General features: G+C 41.0%; 2 protein-coding genes across 2 annotated transcripts; one reads left to right on the forward strand and one right to left on the reverse strand.

Moving 5' to 3' along the window:
• Positions 1 to 1,351: 1,351 nt before the first annotated feature.
• On the reverse strand, positions 1,352 to 8,280 carry LOC112567192. Its single transcript, XM_025243791.1, has 6 exons — positions 8,063 to 8,280; positions 5,342 to 5,557; positions 3,923 to 4,063; positions 3,270 to 3,371; positions 2,563 to 2,704; positions 1,352 to 2,022 (listed from the first exon to the last, which is right to left on the reverse strand). The coding sequence occupies exons 1-6, from the start codon at positions 8,120 to 8,122 to the stop codon at positions 1,883 to 1,885; spliced, it is 801 nt and encodes a 266-aa protein (XP_025099576.1). The 5' UTR covers positions 8,123 to 8,280; the 3' UTR covers positions 1,352 to 1,882.
• A 1,561-nt stretch (positions 8,281 to 9,841) lies between these two features.
• LOC112566424 lies at positions 9,842 to 17,108 on the forward strand. The gene is given in 7 exon segments (XM_025242606.1): positions 9,842 to 9,928; positions 11,843 to 11,978; positions 13,716 to 13,882; positions 14,398 to 14,440; positions 14,442 to 14,608; positions 14,881 to 15,172; positions 15,403 to 17,108. Coding segments are annotated over 6 exon segments (1,545 nt in total). The 5' UTR covers positions 9,842 to 9,928; positions 11,843 to 11,856; the 3' UTR covers positions 16,157 to 17,108.
• The last annotated feature ends 3,149 nt before the right edge of the window (positions 17,109 to 20,257 follow it).

The raw sequence follows: 20,257 nt of genomic DNA on the forward strand, positions 1-20,257 counted from the left end.
TGGAGCAGAAATATATATTATTAGACCCATTCTCAACAATAAAATATGTAACTGTTTAAATGGTGAGAAATACCGATCCGCGATCCCTTTCACCTTTGAAAGGCGCGGTCGATAACTCTTATTTTGACAGCGACATTTGTCATCCGCTGCTCAGAGTTGCAGCCCTTACAACTTGTTCTCTCGTAACAGCAACAGCGTTGGTGAGAGAGACAAATATCTGTGATGTGTAGCAAACTGCTGTTTACCTATGCACTGATGAGAGCCAGTGTGGCAAAGCTCTTGTGCCTACACTAAATATGAAAGCATCAACCTCTCCCTCAATCATAAGAACGGATTCCAGTTTATCTAAGAAAAAACATTGCTATTGTTTTGCTTCCATCATCGAGGAAAGTGCACTTAATTGTTGGCTTGACCATTCTGGTGTCGGATTTTTTAAAAATATTATTATTAGACGTTTCGAGCAACTTAGTCCCTGCATGCACTTTTCGGCGGACGCGCGCAAACAAGGCGCTCGTAGCAGACGACACTTTACGTCATTTTCCTAGGCTATTTTTATCTGGCTCTAGAGGGGGGACGGCAGATAAAGATTCGCCTGGCTTTCTGACGCTCGCTTGACGTCATTCCTGCTTCACCACGCGTCGTCTGCTCAAAGCTGGAGATGCTTTCTAGAACACTTTTAGGACCGTTTGCTGTCCAGTCCCACTTCCACAGTCCTGAAACCGGTGCCGATGCTTGACAAGCTGACCGATCCATCACTAACTCATGTTAATGATTGTCAGCTAGAGAATTTTATCTCTGAGTTGCTTAGTGTGGAGTGCGCATTTACTATCAACTTTTAATCATAATAAAAACAGGATAAAGGGGGTTTTGTTAAAAAAATCACTGCGCCAGACTGATGTTTGCATTGTCACTGTACATACTGCATTCCTGTCTGAGCTAGCTAACGCGAAGTACTGCATCAGACCTCAACCAGCTTTCTATTCTTTTCAAAATTGTTCTTTAGACGCTAAATAAGGGTTGCAACTCTCTTGCTCTCAAAAACTGGTATTTAAGAGTTTTTTCCCCTCTTTGGCCCATCGCTCTATGTAGACAGTGTGTTCATTTGACACCCTATAGCGACTCACACCAGATTTGACTTAAAAAAAAAAAATAAAACGTTGTCTCTTAAGTGGTACCCTTCGTGCATGACTGGTTGAGGAAACATTTCCCGTCATGTTAATTACTTTTTTTCTGATCAAGTTGAAGGTGGTGAGAAGGATAACAAAATATGCATATGGTGCTCATGACACTCATAGGTCTCACGCATACATAGCTAGAGACAGACACAGAAATAACTGAGGAAATGATCATAGACTTTTCAGAAAATTTGAAATTTATTCATATATAGAACAATTATGTTATCTACGAAAAGAAGGTCAAAGTGCCAACAGATAAGTAAGGGCTATAAGAAAGGATAGTAAAAGTTTAAATGTACAGATAGATTATAAACATGACGAAGATAAGAAAAGAATGCTTATACTTAAAAAACACTGGTACATAGCATAATGTTCTTCTGTTACAAACATATTTTTCATTGATGGCCAGTCAAAGAAATATTTTTCTTACAAGAGTTATACGTTTGTACACATTGCAGTTGCAGTCAAAGTTCATACTTGAAATGTTTTTTTAATCGTGTAATATTTTTCCAAAAAGGATTGATGAAAGTAACATGACTAAATTTTCATATTGTTACATTCATTGTGATGCTTAATGGTCCCAAAACAAATTTCTACGAGAAGCCAAAAGTACACGAAGAATACTTAGACATTTAAAAAAATAACCTTATATAACATGTGTACTGGAAAATTGCATGTAAATAACAATCATTTTTAGGGCCCATTTTCTATTTCTTTTCCATGTGCATGTCAGGGTGATGATGATGTTCATCCCACATGGGTCCATCTCCCATGGGTCCATCCCCCATGGGTCCATCCCCCATGGGTCCATCTCCCATGGGTCCATCCCCCATGGGTCCATCTCCCTCTGCAGTAAAATGAGAAATAGTGCTCAGGCGTTATGGCTCGTGACACGCATATATTCACCATTATATCTTGTGACACACTTGCACAAAATATTCCAAGGTACACGATAAAACTGTCTGAATACTAATGCAAAGAAAATAAGGAGGACAGCGTTCACACAGGGAAAATAAAATTTAATTATACTCCGTTCAATTCTATAAAACACCTTCAATGGTAGAAAAAAGAAGGCGATGATTTTAAAATTAATAAGCGATACAAGACTGAAATACTGCGAACTAGTCCTCAGCTGAACGAGTGACTGTTTACTGTAATAATACCACATTAAGTCGACTTATCAACACGGCATGCTAGTAGACCATGTTATTAATGAGGAGGCAGGAGGCTAAACCAAAGAGTAGGCAGCCCTAAAGTCATAGCACCATCTACAAAATTATCATCCTTTACAAAGGGCTCCTTGATTTTAATCTGCATTCTTTAAAAGAAACTTTAACATTATTTTTAGTCGTTTTGGAGTGCAGATTTTAGACGCAGATAAACTTACGTGGAGGATTTATAGGAATCTGGAATGAAGCTTGGAGGACCAAATAATCTTCACATTGCTGGGCGACCTCTGGATCCAGGGTCGCGGGGTCAATAAGTCCTTGCACTTGCAGAGGAGGACAACGAGGGAATGGCCTGAATCCCTGTCGCAAAATAAAAAAAGCATAATGTATTTGTGTTTGTGTGTTTGTTTTTCCGTATATGTATGGTTGCACCTATGTACAAGTGCGAATTCAAGTGGAATATCAGATATGAAATGTTGTGTTTTAAATATTTTCTGGCAATTAAGTTTTATCATCAACCCTTTGTTCTCATAGTTAAGAGAAGTGGTGTATTGAAAGACAAAGCAGACTCGCACGCACGCACATAAAAGTGGAGAGGCTGCTAGTGTCATGAAAGTATAGAATGTCTTGGCTCTCTGCAGTCTATATCAGAGAATCAATGCAAATATCAACTTTTACATATACTTGACAATTTTGCAGAGGTTTCCATATCAGACAAAAAATTAAAGTTTTTTCACGGTTAAAAAATGGGAGAAAAACCAAAGGTGCCAAGGTATTTAAATTATACATAAATTATAATGAATATAGAAAAAAATCACCTAAGGAAACTTAATTAAAGGATGACTTAAAAATAAAATTTACGTTTTCTATAGAAAACCATTGTTCAGGCTTTGAAAAGTAGGTAAATAGATAATGAAATAGATACCTGAAAAGTTTGCCAGCGGGTCTTGGCTCTCAGATAGTTCTCTAGAAGAGGCCTTACAACATAGCATTGTTTGTTCACATCGTCCTTGAACACTGCCACTCCCTGATCACGTTCAACACACGAAAATGAAATGATGAACAACAGGAATGTGTTGACCACTATCTAATCTTTGAATAATTCTTAACGAAAGTAGTCTAAGGGCAAAGAAGACTACAGACTCTTGCGTGATATGCTGGAAAACTTAGCTGCAATGTATTTAAGTGACTGAAACGTCTGGTGCAGATGTTGCTACCATAAGCTGTAAGTATCAGGTATTGTTACTATAAGTTATAAGTATCAGATGTTAATATAAGCTATAAGTTTAAGATCCCACAAGAAATGAGACGTTTGTAATGTTCGTACCCCGGGGGGAGCGGTCAGCTTGGCAGACAGTTCGTACGTTTGTGAAATAGAGTTAATGCTTTAAAAGTGTTAACACCCTAGTGTAGACTGTAACATGATCACGTGGCTGACTGATCCACTGCTCACCTAACCTAGCAGCACATAAGATAGAATAGCGGTCAGTCACCTAACTGTTAACACTGTAGCTCAAAACTTCACAATCCCCCAAACAACACATTCCCTCCCACCAATCCTTCATCTATTCTGCCCACCTTGCCGAAATCTGCATAGGCAAAGGTAGCTGTGGGGCGGCCTTTCATTGTGACATTGATCCTCTGCCTGTTGTCGTCGTACTGGACGTCGTCGCTGGAGGAGAGGCCCATCTGGAAGACATCTCCGGGGCCAGGTGGTTTCTGAATCACATGCAACCAGCAAGGGGAATATTTTCACGAAAAGCAAACTGTTCAGAATTAACGTAGGTTAAAAGACAGTCCGATAGCCTAAGTGTCCATAACAGAAGTGAACCTAAGTTGCCCAGCCACCTCGTTCCGCCGTCTTTATCTCCCCTGGCAGTCAACAACAACAACAACAACAACAACAACAACAACAACAACAACAACAACAACAACAACAACAACAACAACAACAACAACAACACCAACACCACCACCAACAACAACAACAACAACAACAACAACAACAACAACAACAACAACAACAACAACAACAACGATCCAAAAATTGAAATGACAAACTTTATTAATCCCAATTATAATCTGAGAAGTGTTCTCTGTAACGAAAGTTAGATATATAAAATATAGATATAGAAATAGAAATATAGATATAGAAAATAGATAGACAAATGCTATTTACAAGATAAGGCATGTGGTACATCATAGCAAATAACAAAAATAAACCACGTAAGCTTACATCTAAAACTATCGAGAGACGAGAGAGGCTAGGCGCTAGGCTGGCAAAGCGAAGGAAGCGAGCAAATGACGTCTTTTGTTATGTATCCACTGTAGGTTTATGACGTCAGCACCTAACTACCCTCGCTATCCTTGCGTCTAACTCCCCCTGCCCCCTACTGTTATTCGCCATGTCATTCCCCACTTTCTCGTCTCCTAAAAGAAAAAAGGTCGTACCCTTGAAAGGTCACGTGTCACGTGTCACGAGAATAACCCTAACTAAGCGTCAAGTTACTCTTAGTCATCGAGTCAGTCAAGTGAATAGTCGGTGTGGCAATCGTCTTCATTTGCGGACACTCCTCGGAATGCGTTACATATTGCGACTCCAGATCACGGGTAGAAGGGTAGACAAGTCGGTTTTATGTGTAAAAGCTTGAACCCTACTCTTATTTCTGTATGTTTGTACGTCGATGTCTCTGACCCTAACTTTTCTAATAACGATACCGTAGCCATTATCAATCCTTCAGAAAACAGGAATTTTTGTTAGTTGGACAGAAAGTGATGGTACAGCTCTCGTCGAAATAAATAAGTAAACAAGCGGGCCCGTTCTTAGCCCCCGCGGGGCCCGAGGCATAGGGCATGTGCGGGGCTCTCCACGCCACGATCGCTTGTTGCCATAGTAATCAAAAGCGCGGGGCCATCTCTTGCCTCTAAGCGGTTCAGCGACTATCGCCTCTACCCACCCTGGCGTTCAATCACACGCCTAAACAAACTCAGTCTCACCTGCCCATGTCGTTTATCAATCACGAAGATAACGACGCAAACGACAGTGACGCAGATGATGAGGGTGAGAAAGGTGAGGGCAAGGCCGATGATGATGGGTTTTCGATAACGGCCACGCTGGCACGACGTCGTCGTCTGCTGGCACCCGACGAAGCTGGGATCAACCTTGTTGGCGTACAGACCGGAAGTGAACGCCTTGCCTCCCACCTTCTGCTCCTAGATTAGAACACGAAAGATAAGACAAGAATAATTAAACATATACCGCTGTCTGCAAATAGTTTATACTAATCCGGAAGTCTCGTTTCGGATTAAAAAGGTGCTGATTCCTTACAGCTTGCTTAATTTAAAAAAGATGGTAATCTGTTCAGTTAAGGATAGTCTTTAATAATCCATTCTCACAGTTAAAAAAAAAAAGCTGATTCTGCCATAGCTCGTTTAGTACAGAGAATATTGTGTTCTTCCAACTTACGAACGAGATTAATTTGGATGAAGGCTTTTTGCATGAAGACGATTGAAGAACACAGGAAAACACAAACCGGCAAATACTTTCAGGTCAATCCTAATTTGTTTACTCATCTTTTATACCGTTAGTACAGTCAAACTTCACTGAATCTGAAGATGCCTAAAGATCACTGCAGCTCTGTCTCTCTCTGGTCACCCTCAAACAACCACCCAATCACTCCGTTTATATTTCCGTGAAGTTTAAATGGCATGTGCGGTGCGATATATAATCATGTATCTGTTATTCTTATATTTCATCTAAACCCTGTGCATAAGCAGAATCAAACAGTTTGAGGCTCACAAGGTAAAACCAGATGTCAAATGTGTAAACACATTTGCCCCCCTGTCCACTGCTTTCAATCCCCTAGTGTACAACACTATTTTATCCGCTGAGTGTACAACACTATTTTATCCCCAAGAGTATATAATACAAATATTTACCCACTGAGTGTGTAACACTATCCACACTGAGTCAGGTGCTGAATTTCAAAGGCATTTTCATTGTAAGTTTATACCCCTCTTGGCATGTGTTCAGCTTTTATATCTCGTGATTTTGAGCTGTCTGAGCAGGTTGCTGCAGGTGACACAGAAGGTTTTATGGCTTTTCCCCCTGTCTTTCCTTCCTTCGTGAGAACTGCAGCACTACGCACCCAAAGAAGTTTCATGTTCTAGTGCTGGCGTGCAGGTGAGATACCCAGTTCTTTGTTCACAGGTCGGCGGGTGGTTCGCATGAGCGATCACCGTGTGGTGTCTGTTGGCTTCCTTCCAAAACGATCCCACGTTAGACATGTTAGTCCACTCGTACTCAATGCTCAAACTGTGTTTTTTACAGCTGCTCTATGTCATCTTTATTTATTTTAGCCCCGCGAGAGTACCAGTCTCTAGTTCAGAGGAAGGAGTGATTCACTTCGTTTTTAAATATCACTTCTACCCAAAAACAGTGATATATTCATACTTTCTCAAATATTTTGCTTTTCACTTTTGAAAACAACTGCTCTTAAAATTTATTTGGTAAAAACAGAAGCAAAACACCATGTGAAGGATAGTGTTCTCTCTTTAAATATTTATATACTTTTATTATATATAAATGTTGTATATAATGGATATAAATGATATAACTCAGTTGCTTTTAGTACACTACATAAATTTACTTAAATACTGTGTGTATACATTTTTTTAAATGTGCCATGAGCTTTGGAAGAAAAACGATTTGAATAATATGTTAATAATAACATAAAAATCTTTTAGTGGAGCGCACAGACTTAAAATTTATGTAGTTCTGTCGTTCTAATCAACCTATCTCTGTATGGTACACAAAAGTCTATGCTAATAATAATAATAATGATGATGATGATGATGATTATGATAATCATCATAATCATAATAATAATAAATGCAAAATTTATAAAGCGCATACTCACACTCCTAAGGAGCATGGTCTTAACGCTTAAGAACAAGAACGAAAAATGGACAGTATAAGAGGGACAGAAACATAAACAAATAACATATGAGCTATAAAAGAATAAACAACCGTACTAAACAATGAATAAAATCAAATACAGAAAACACAAAGAGGAACCAAATAACAAGAACACGAGAATGAGGCAATTTAAACTGAACGACCCATTCAAACCACGTTAAACCAGTTTCCCCCTGAGGTCAAAATCTAGAGATAAACTGTCGGTTGAAATATCCCCAAACCTAAATAATTCTCCACCAAGGACATCAGAAAGACAAGCTGCAAAGCTTCACTTCTAAGGACACACGACAAGACTGACTTTTCAGCTTGATTTCTACTCAGGACGAAATCGTTGAGACACTTGCTTTTTATGGCTATTTTTGTTTATAGGTGCTTTCTATGAACATTTATCCGTCTATAAATAAATAAAAGGCATAGTAATCATATTGAAAAACATCAAGTCAATCATCAAGCCTGCAAAAGCACGTTTCGTTATGTATTGTTGGGTGATAACGTTTTGTTCTAATTTAAATAATGGAAACAATACATGATTGAGGAAAGCCCTAAATTTAGGAATAGAAAAAGAGGAATAAAATCCTTTCGCGTGAATGTTGTTGAAAGCATTTCTACACATTTACTTATATTTATTTATTGCAATTAACCTCTAGAATCATGTTCAGCAGCAGTATAAAATCTATAATAAGAAAGTTATGGCTACTCAGTCTCCAATATAATTTTCAGCCAATCAGTCTTCGACGTACCAACGCTCCGACATCCTCCAAAGGCTGTTTCTTGGTGACTGACACTTTGGGGGGTGCCATGGTGCTTGCCTACGATGGTTTCCTGCTGACAACGGTGTGTAGGACGGCTGCAGTAGTGCCCAACGTCCGTCACTGCCCCAGTCGACGACAGCACTGAGCACGTGACCACAACGCGGAAGTGTCACGCTCTTTTGAATTCGCGCATGCGCCTTTAATAGAGGCCTCCACGTATAGCTGGAGTGTCGCTTGGGGTAGAAAATAGACCTCGATTGTTCTGATCACCTGTGGGTCAAGGTACTCAGGTATCGAGTGAGACCCTTCAGGCGCGCGCAGCACACACATACACGTTCGCACGCACGATCACGCACACACTCATGTTTCTTAGCGACAGCAAGACGTTACCGCTTTGCTCCAGTTCACTGACTATGCTGTGACGTCATACTGGGGAGGGAGGAGAGAAGGGAGAAGGGTGGCAGTAGGTTACTGGGACTGAAAGGGAAGACAACTGTGTTTCCCGATGCATTCTGTCCATTCTGGTGAAACAAGCCTTTACAAACATCCTGATAAGAAATTACCACAATTAATCTGATATCACTAGTAGTGCATGGGCTGACAGCTGAATATCCTCCGCATCATTTCATCTTATGCTTCCCTCTCTGGTTCTCCTTGTGTTTGTCTTTCCGTACGTAAAAAAATGTGGTTGCACACAATGCACCTAACCTTGGTGACCAATCCCTTCTCCTTGAGCGCCACTCGAGCCCGTCACCCCATCTCCCGAAAAACGTAAAAGGTACGTAGTTCAACGCCAGACCTTAGCCAGGATCGCCCCATTAACTGCTTGTTATTTACATTCCGAGCCATAATCAGAGAGAGAACGATAAGGCGCGAATCTCTAAGTCTGACAGGTGATTTCCCTCAGGTCGAAACCCCTCCAGTGCTGATGTGGACAAAAGGAAATTCGGTGCATCACAGGTAAAAATTCGACATAGCACCAAAAGAGATGGATTTCCCTCCATTACACTCCTCAATCCCTTCTTTTAAAGACTCTTTTACACATCAGAAATGGCAAAAATCATACAAAACAACGATAATATTTAGCGAAAAGTTGATACAAGGGAGACAATCACAGGAGCTCGCTACGATCTTCAACAAATGCTATCTCCCTTTTCATCCAATAGACAAACTACGGCACACACACACACTAGGTTGTCCCTCAACATTTACGCCACTGTTATTATCCACATCATAAAGTTATGCTGCTATGACAAATAACCCTCCTAGATAAATTGAATTTTGAGTCCCGCCTGCAGTTGATTTGGAAGGCAGAACAAAATGGTTTCCCCATCCCTAGAGTAGATAAGAGTAGAGATCTGTCCCTGCTAATGAGGCGACATGTATTAACGAAAAGTAGGCATGATCTAGGAATCATTAAACTTTACCCATAAGCTGGCTTTCGATAATTTTATACTTTTTTTCTACCCCCGCATGTCTATGGTCATCAGATGTATAAGGTTGTAAGGTACACAACTCGATTTTACTATTGAAAACAATTTTTTGTATAAAGATGAACTCCCTTTACTCAAATAAGGCTTTGCTATTTTGTGGTAGAAGACTGATAGTGTTCACTGACGTAAACCTACAGGTTATACACACTAACACACACACAAACACACACACATGCTGGCAGGCTGCTAGTCTCGCGAGCACCACCTGTCTGAACTATGGCTGACGCCGAGCGCGTGCACATGCGCATAGCTATGCGGACGTGTGTTGCAGGTGACAGGTGGGAAGTAAAAAGCTATCGCATTGCATTTACCCAGGAGATGCGAGCAGGATGACACTGCTGACAGGAGGCTTAAACATTATGTGAGTACTCAAGTCGTCTGATCATCAGACTAAACATTGTTTCATTATCGGTGCTTCAAGAGTCGTGTGTAACAAATCATTCGTGCTTTTCATCCTTTGTTTCTCTAATATATCCAACCCGAGAGTCCTCTCTCTCTCTCTGTGTTCCCACTAGTATATATATACTTTTAGCAAATTTCGACTGTCCCATACATCTTTTTCCGTTTTCCGGAAGACACGACATCTAAGGCAATAAATCTGTAGTCAGATCCTGTCTCTCCATGCATCCGCCATCATGCCATCTACCCGATAACGATAAAAGACATCAAATACCATCTTTCTGGGAAGTACTCTCTTCTATACCCTGTTGTTTTTCTTATTATGATCTTGAAATAGTTGTCAGGATCTGGCATCTACCCTGTTACCTTTTATCCCTCAGCAATAAAAGATGCAGGATGTAACATCCCTCCAGATATCTGTAGTCATACCGACTGATGACAGCATCCGAGAGCGGTTATCGCACTCGAACTAGGAGTCCGTCTTGTCGGGTGCAAGCGAAACATAACCCCATTTATAACCCAGAAGGTATCTGAAGTAGACATAGAATAAAGAAATTCACCAAAGAACATAAATTCCAACTATACAACAATCTTCTTATACTACATTGGATGAATTTTAAGTAACAAGATGGTTGTACTCATATTCTAAATATGAATTACAGACAAGAGCAGAAAATAACTAAACGGAACTATCCAAACGGTATGCCAGCCAGCCAGCCAGCCAGCCCAACTCACACAAATGTGCAAACTTAATAAATGCACAAAAAACTGCTCTATTATTGATGGACGACATCTGCGAACAAAACCACAGCGCCAACATGTCTTTCTTGCTGTGTAATAATGTAATAGCAGCAACAATACAAACAATTTTTTAATATCGTGCACTGTGCTGCCGGCAGCAAGTTCAGTGCTCTTTGACATAATAGAAAAATCTCCTGTCACACACACACACAGCATAAAAACAGCATACAAGCACACACAAAAGAACTCACACATAAATACTACAACACGAAAGGCGCTCACAGACATACATACAAATTACACATATACATACATGGACACATGCACACACAAATGAACATATAGATATACAAAGCGCGCGCGCACATACACACACACACACATACGCACTAGCTGTGCTTCCAAAACATTTCAGAGATCAAAGTACTGTCGAAATCCCTATACAGGGATGCGATAAACACCTGACAGCAAGTGAGTATGAGGCTACAGGTGTGTAAGCGATAAGTGTGTGAGATAGGGCGAGTACTTTCCTCACGTGACGTCATGGCCGCTATAGTCCATTTCAACACCCGTCCTCAGACCACGCCCCCTGCCACCCGATAACGAGACCAACGAACCCTGTAGCACGACCGGTCATTTCTCTCCATCACACACCACACATGCTGCTGCAGCTGCAACATCAACACCAACAGCTCATCTCCCACCTGCTCCGTCATCGGTCGGTGATGATCTGTGTCGGGTAGAAGTTAATTACCGACCATGCCAACGGGCCGTGTCCGCTCATAGCAAAGACCAGGTAATATGAACACACTCAGGAAACTAATATTTGCGACAAAATGTTTAGTTTTAAAGTAGGATGCTCTTGGGTTTAATGATTGTGACGGTTTGTGATAATGTCGATGAAGTTTAGTCACGTGGTTTTAGAGAACTGTAGGTCTGAGGGTAAAGACAATGCATCTCGGGGTCACATGGTCTTGATTGGCATGTATGCTGAAACTGAAAAAAAAAAAAACAGGTGGCGAAGGGATGCTTTGGTCATGAACAGGGTTCTAATCTAATTTTTTTTTAAAATAATGGAGTTAGTTGTGAGCAGGTGTTCCTTCAAACTGTAATTAAATTTTTCTTTCATTCGCAGGTCAGTGAGAAGACATGAACATTTCCACCATCGATCTTCAGGAACCTGTAAACCGTTTTCGTAGTAATGACTATCAGCTCAGCCAGCTAAGCTATCTCCAGGACAGTCCATCTGATCAGTTCTCCAAACGTACCGGGTATGTCCAAACTCCTGTCAAAGTGGAATACTAACTTCATCTACTTTTCTTTGTTCCTAACCTCATCCCATGTCTGGTGTCTCTTCCATTTGGCTTTATCTGTTTTTCTTTCTTTGATGATATGACAAAGCACACTCCGCAAACAATAAACTTAAATACAATTAAATACTAGAAGATGTCAACATCTAAAGAGATATTGGTAAATAAATGCTAATCGAAATTCAAGGATGAAACGAAACTCTTTACAAACAAGATTGGTCGTAACTCAAATGCTCGTGTGTCGGCTCTAAGTGTTGTTAAATGTAGGTATTAATTAGGCATGAATATGTCCAGTAGGTCAACATATTAATTAATCCTCGCTGTTATTCACATTGCAAACCACTGATAACACTAAAGTTATCTCAGTTCTTAAAAATTGTGCAGGATATTTTGACAAGTGATAAGTTGTCTCAATCCTTCAAAGTATTTTAGGATATTGTGACAGCCACCTCTACTCCCTTCATTTAACATTAGTTAAAACTAGTTTACATAGAAAACAACACAAATCCACCACAATAAATTAAGTCCCTTTAATCGTTCTAGTTTTTTTTAGAAATGGATTGCTTACTTAATTTTATGCTGTCTTAATTGCAATCTCCTCATTACTTACTCTCAGCGGTCCGTCGTAAAGCTCGTATATTCATCGCCGTTTGAAGCTTTATCTATAGAATAATTTTCCGTCATCTATGCGAAGTTTTTGATGACATAATAAGTACAGAGGGCAGTTACACTATCGGTTTGATTGCTCGCGTGAGACGACCGACCTGACTAGACCCAGGTTCATGTGGACTTGAGATTACTGAAAGAGAGACACTGATAACTGCGACAAGCGGCCTGCCAGCGTTACCTGCCCATACATACCCGGTTAGACTACGATCAGGGTAGGAGATAGAAAATGAGTAAATATGGAAGAGACCGCCTTGTAGGGTCAAGAGCTCTCAGGTGTGCAGGTAGAGATCTGGGTGTGAAAGGTCCACGAATGCTGCACCAAACGTTGTAACAGGTAAACAATTTCCTCTTGGTCTGTTTGTTTATGTTGATTGTGGTTTATGCTGATGAAAAAGGTAAGGAAATGATTTAAATCTTCAGGTAACATGTAGACCTGCCTTGAGTGATCGCATGTTGATGACACAAAGTCAAAGTTAAATAAAATGAAACAGAATTGTTGGTAAGTTTTGCGGAATTAAAGCTCACAGAAGACACTTCAGCGAGTCTGAAAGAAATGATGAGTAGGTAGAGGAGTACATGCGTACTTACACACACGTACACACGAACACAGAAATATCAACAACAGGGGAAGAGAGAAACAGCGAGGTTAGGGTGGGAGAAATAAAGGGAGATAAGATCAAGACAGACAATTCAGGATTGTTGACAGAGACATTAAACAATCATTTACATTAATATATACAGACGCATTATCAATATGAGTAACTGAGTCACCCGTGGCCACAATAACAGTTTTCACATCTGCTCCTGCTCCTGCCAAAGTGCAGAGTTCATGAACTACATTTGTTGACTTTCCTGACTTTTGATTTTTGAACTTCCTTATCAACGACAATAAACCGGTTTACACACCCAGACTGTGTCGACCAGCCAGCGAACACACGAGCAAGACAATGAAGCATATTCGCTGTGACCTGCTGCTGGCAGAACCGGAAGTGCACCCAGCATGATAACGTTCTCTGTGGCGGGTTGCAGGCTAGAGGGCAGAGGTTGCGCCGTTGCCATGGTGAGTCGCGTGACGGCCCTGCGCGTTATGGCGCTGGTGGCGGGGTGTCTGGGGATGGGCATGGCCGGCACCATCTACGCCGTCAACGCTTACTTTAACGCCATCAAGAAAACCTTCAACTACACACAGTCTGAAAGTGAGTTCACACTTCCTCTCTATAGTCACTTGGTGATCTTCTCTTGTTGTCCCCATTTTTAATTTTTTTAAAACCTTTGTTTATTTCTTATTTTATTTTAATTGATTTGCACTTTCTTTAATTATTAATTTTCCTTATAGTTTATCTTTTTCTTTTTGGTTTATTTTTTTTCTTTTTAGTTCATTTTTTTCTTTTTGGTTTATTTTTTCCTTTTGGTTTATTTTTTTTTGTTTATTTTTTTTTTCTGGTTTATTTTAGTCTTTTTGTAGTTTCGTGTATGTTTGTTTCTGGTTTATATAGTAGATTTCTTAATTTTTAAATTATTATTTTTTTTGGTCTTTTTTGTGGGATTTTGTTTGGTGTACAGTTTTAATTTTTACCGTTTTTTTAAATATTTGTTTCATTTTTTAACATTTGATTTTATTTTTTGTATTTGATGTATTTATTAATTTTTTTAAACGTCCTTTTTCTAACCGTTTTCTAACTAAAAAATGCCCGTCCCTGGTTTATTACAGTGGAAATAATTGGAGCCATGGGTAACTTTGGGGTCTCCCTGGGTTCCCGCTGGCTTTGTCTGCGAGCGCTTTGGCGGGCGAGTGACGTCACTGGTGGCGCTCGTTCTTACATCCTTCGCATTTTTCATGACGTATTCCACAACGTTCGCCAAGGACTTCTACAGCAGCGACAAGGGTCCCTGGCTGCAATATTTTTATTATTTCATGGGAGGTAAGTCTGGACCCCAGCCTCTCGCTCAGCACAGCTTAGCTTATCGTTCGAAATAGGTGTTAAACTGATGTAATAAAAGACCCTAATAAAGACCCACATTTTAATAAATTTTCTTGCCCTTGAGCTGTTTTACTTCTTTGTCCACACAAGACAAATTTTTGAAAGTCTGGTCTTTCAAAAAAATTTAGCGTTGTTTGACTTATCTCCTCAGAAGAAAACTTGTCTCCCTTTATACATTCGTTACTGGGATGCTTTTGACCTGTGTCTTGCAGGGTTCGGCGCAGTCTTCTCCTACATGGCTGCCTTGAGTGTTAACATCGACAACTTCAGCGGCAAGCACCGCGGCAAGGTTATCGGTCTCCTCGACGCCAGCTTCAGCGCCGGGCCCGGGGTCATGGCCTTCGTGTACGGCGCCTTCTTCATCAACGGCCACGACAAGGACGAGTGGAACCAGGACTTGCGTGGCTTTTACCTCCTCTCCGCCATTTGCTTTATCGTCGTTAACGGTCTCGGAGTCGTGTTCATGGGCAGGTATCCGCGACAGAGAGTCACTGATCTCGACAGGTGAGATAATGCTACAGAGCCTAGAATATAAAAGCTCCTCCTCCTCCTCCTTCTCCCTTCCATGCTCATGCAAAAGATCGCTAGCGGTAGCGGCGACCACATGGCCTTTTAAACTTGCCAATTAGTAATGGTGGTACTCGTAGTGCTTGCAGTAGTGGTAGTAGTGGTGATAGAGATTGTTGTTAAAATTGGATGAAACAGACTGTCCCTTGGTGCCTACCTTGTTGCAGCCTTGATTCTACCCCAGTGAGCAGCACGGAACTCGACGAAATCGCAAACCCCAGCAACCCTGACGTCAGCACGGAGGAGCAGACCGGACTGAAGCTGCTGGGCATGTTCGACTTCCACTTCCTGACGTGGTCCTACATCTTCTGTGCCAGCCTGCAGCTCATGTTCCAGGCCAACATCTCCACCTTCCTCAAGTCCAGCCACCTGGAGGAGTACAGCACCCTCTTCACGACCTTGACCTTCGCCGTGGGCACGGTGGCCAAGTTTTTTTTCGGCTTCGTCTCTGACGTCATCGTGCAGCGCGTGCCGCGGGTCACGGTCAGCCTCATCGCCATGGTTTTACAGACCATCGTCCTTACTGTTTGCGTGTTCATGGCCGACAACTTCACCGTCCTGATGATCGGCACCCTGGGCGTCGGCATCCCTAACGGGGCGACTTGGTGCTTGACCCCGACCATGACCTCAGAATACTTTGGGGTCAAGTATTTTGGTCGTAACTGGGGCTGGATGATGCTAGGCAACGCTATCTTCGGCTTGGCCCTGCAGAAGGCGTTTGGCGCCATCTATGAGTCTGAGATTCCTGTGGTCGGGGAGACGGACTGTTATGGGCTGAACTGCTACCGCTGGAGCCTGGTCATCATGGCCGGCCTCAGCCTCTGCTCCGTCATCTTCTACGCCGGCCTCTTAGAAAGGCGCCTGGCTTACCGGAAGTACAAGCAAGCAGAAATATCCGCTGCTTATAACCGCATCCACTGATCATGAGCGGATCACAATCGCCGCTGTTTACTCAAAAAAATGTCTTTACAGATTACAGCAGGGTAACGGGCAGGCCCACATGGGCAGGTGGCAATATATTTATTACACACTCCCTGGTCTGGAACATTCTGACGATATGATTAAAGATTAATAACAATGAAGGTTAATAGGTACATATGCTTGTGGGGGTAGCCCATGTAGTTGACAAAATACTCAAACATTTCTGTTCATCCAATCGAGATATGAGATATACAGTCTTATGTCTCTACAGCAACTGGAACAAAATTAAATTAAGCACTTGTTATCCTATCAGCCCGTACGTAAACGCGTGCAAAAATAGTCCGTGATTGGGTAGAGGGTTTGGTTCCTTTATAAACTGATACACATATCGAAGACAGGGTTTTAAGGATTTTTGAAGAAGTCTGCAATATCGGATGTGGGATAAAGAAATCTTAGAAGGCCAAGAGGAGAGAAAGCGCTCAGGGAGTCACTAAGGTTTGAGAATAATGACCTGAGGACAAGACTGAATACTTCAAAGATACCAACCTATTTGATAAGATGGAAATCAATGGTAGACAATGTGCGATCTATTCATTTAGGCTTGGTAAGAAGCCATATGCAACATTGAAAGTTGAGAGATGAAAGGACTCTTACTAAAGATGGACGGGATCATGTGGCAATACTGTGAGGCGTTACGGACAACATTACATTGGGATATTACACGATGATACCTGATGGGACTGAATGCTTGGACATTGCTTGTAATGCCTTATGTAGAATATTTTATTGGAATAGTGTATGGTGTACATGTTTGTTTGGAGTTTGTTTGGATGCTGAATCTGATACACGAACACATTTCTTGAATACGACTAGAAATACCTACTTGTCGCTTTTTTCGGAAAGATAATATTTGTTTGTATTTTTTTTAAAATACACTAACTTATTCACAGAACGTACAATCTGAGTAGTTCTATGCGATAATCAGCCTCGTGTGTGTTTGTGTGTGAGCGAGTTTGAAAGACAGCGTGTTGCCTGCAGGTCACATCCGGGGTCAACTTTGAACTTCTTAAACTAGCGACAGGTCACGCACGCACACAAACACGTTTGCATCAGGAGTGGAGCACAATCACCATTAGATATCAGACAATCCTTTAATTCCGTTGTCAGACACATCTAATATACAGTCATACCTATAAAATAGTTACAGAGCTCATCGTTCTTCACTGCCATCGCCGTCATCTTCATCAGGAGCCGCATCCTCGCCGTTCACTCAGTCTTTCACTCAGGTCTCCAACTTGCAGACAATCAGTCGCAGTTAATCGAAAATTAATTAATTCAAAGCTTCGTTGATTTTGTGGACTCGGCGACGAGGGCTTCGTTGCTTTGGTTGCCAGCGTGGAATCTCAAAACGACTTCAGCGTTTTGTGTCGGGTGGAGACTGCACACGGGGTATCGGCGCGAAATATACATTAAATGTACAGCATGAAGTAGGAGCGAAAAGAGAGAGGTATTTCACTCGGTGAAGTATACATTAAAATGTACAATAATACGAAGTAAGAACAGTAACGGAAAGAGAGAGAGAAGTATTTTTTACACAGTGTCTTTGTAGTTGTTCCTCCCTCCATGTCCACAAAGATGTCATGAGAAGCTAAGTACTACTCACTTCACAGAATAAGACTTTTTTTCTTAGCAGCTCTGTTTTATTTACATATACATTTTCTTGTTTATTTTCATTTTACCTATAAGTATCTTTCATAAAATAATAATTTTTGCAAACTGCAAGACAAGCAACTGTGTATGTTTATATTTTTTATATACCTGGTACACTCGCAGAATTTCGTATTTTACATTCACTCAAATGTGCATAAAATAAATAAATAAATAAATAAGTTAAAATAATAGGAAGTGATGGAAAACTGTCGGCAAGAACGATCTTCGTCTGTTGTCGTTGCTTTTGTTGGCATCAAACGCCTTCGTGTAATGCCTTTAAGAGCAGGCTATGTTTTTAGCGTGACGTGTAAATAATAAATAAATATATTCACTATTCACACAGTACAATGAGAATTTACTATATATATACAAACACACACTATTAATACATCGGACATTTCGTGTCGTCGGAAATGGTTACAACCAAACACTCGGTCTCCACACGTTCGTTGTAATAAAACAAAATGCAAAATCTTTTCATAACGTGCATCTCCCGTTCAAATAAATAAGAATATCTTAGCATACTTTGAAGGATGCTTTGTTTACATGACGAGCTAAGGCGCTCTATATAATGTTAAATGTTTGGTCGTTCAACTGCAGTACTTTGGTAATAGATGAACACGACGAAAGGTTCGCTCGCTAAAGCTTTCGACATTAGGTAAGCGTTTGATATACTTCTGTTTGTTTCCATTTTCAGGGAGATGTCATGCCCAGCTTCAAACATCCTCTCCTACTACTCCAGACAATCGATTCTCTTGCTCTCTTTAGCTGATCATGCAATCTGAAAATAATCGATACAAGATGAAGACGTGATAAGAACGTCACCGTACTGATCACGTGTGCCATCGTCTGCAACAGCCAATCAATGCGAAGGCACAACGTGTACAAAAATTTGTCTTTTTGAACAGGTGTAGCTGGCGAGGAAAACCTGACTTTTCCACATAATAAATATTTGAGTATGGGCATCCTTATAATATAAATTCTTATTAACAGAGATTCAGACTTTCACAAAACGAATCTTTTATAAATGATAACAGACCTCTACAAATGTATTAATAGGACAACTATGAAAATACATTTTAGAAAATATATTAAACTATTAGGTGTTTTGAAAGATCAAGGCAGATGTTATATAACAGCCTCAGCTGATAAGAGCTTATTTGAAAATATTAGAATTAAAAGAATGCACACAACACTGTTATACTCAAGAACATACACACATAACTATTAATAGAATTCAACTGTAAAGAGAGAAGATAATAAGCAGGAAAAACCAGAAAAAAACTGTTGTTATCGCTAGTCTGTCGTTGTCGTGAGGAACCGTTCATTGGTGAGGAGCGGTGAGAGGAGACATGGCGCACACACACCAAAGCCGCTGCAGGAGGGGCGGATGCTGGATGTTAATGGCAGACAGTCTTTGCAAAGTTGACACAGGAAGCAAAACAGTAAAGCCATCAGCAGCAAAGCACTCAGTGTTTGTTTGTTTTTGTTTGTAACTTGAGCAACAATGTTGACGTAGTGGCGGCGTGACGTCACGGCGACTGGCTACTTGGGTCGGACTGGTCTTCCTCCTCGCTACCGAAGGAGTCGGAGTCTGTGGAGGGCATAAAATGACGTGACAGTAAGCGCATGCGCAGAAGGAGACAAGCTGATTGGTTTGTTGGCAGATCATGCAGCCAATCCACAAACGGCATGCTAATCAACATGCAGTGACGTACACACACTTTGAAATGGCTTTGATAAATATCGAGAACATTCCATGCAATACAAAAATGGCGAACGCAGTTCCGGGACCTGAGGATCGTGGGGGAAGTGAGGTGTTACGAGATCTTCTTCTTCTTCGTCGTTCACTCAAATGGACACGCCTGCCTCCTGCACGAATGATGCTGTGCGCCGCAGGTCCTCCAGGCTGCCGTGTAGCTTCCTCAATACTGGCGTCTCATCAGTCCGTTACGAGATCTCACTTCCATATTTTTTAGAGACGAAATTTTCTAGGCAGGTGTACAGCATCTCTCCCCTTGAGTGTTTGTCTTCTCTAACCATCTTCTACGGAGTCAGATACCAACCTCCACATGTACCTATCTTTACTACGGGTTCTCTACTGTGAAAAACGCTTATCTAAAGCTTCAATAATGTCTAATAATTTTCTTTAGTGATGGATGGCCATCTTTCTTAAAGCATTTAACGGAGATTATTTCATCCTATGATATTTTTAGCAGTATTTAATATGGTTTAAGATTATTAGTGGAGTCACTGTCTGTACATACTAAAAAGAAAAACGTTACATTTTAGAGTAGTACAACACAGGATATTGCAGGGATGAAATGACGGTCAACAGAACATGCTTTTGGTCGAGACACGTCGCTTTAGAAACTACAGACATTTCTAAAA

The sequence above is a fragment of the Pomacea canaliculata genome, linkage group LG6 (genome assembly GCF_003073045.1).
Source record: "Pomacea canaliculata isolate SZHN2017 linkage group LG6, ASM307304v1, whole genome shotgun sequence".
Taxonomy (NCBI): Eukaryota; Metazoa; Mollusca; class Gastropoda; order Architaenioglossa; family Ampullariidae; genus Pomacea; species Pomacea canaliculata.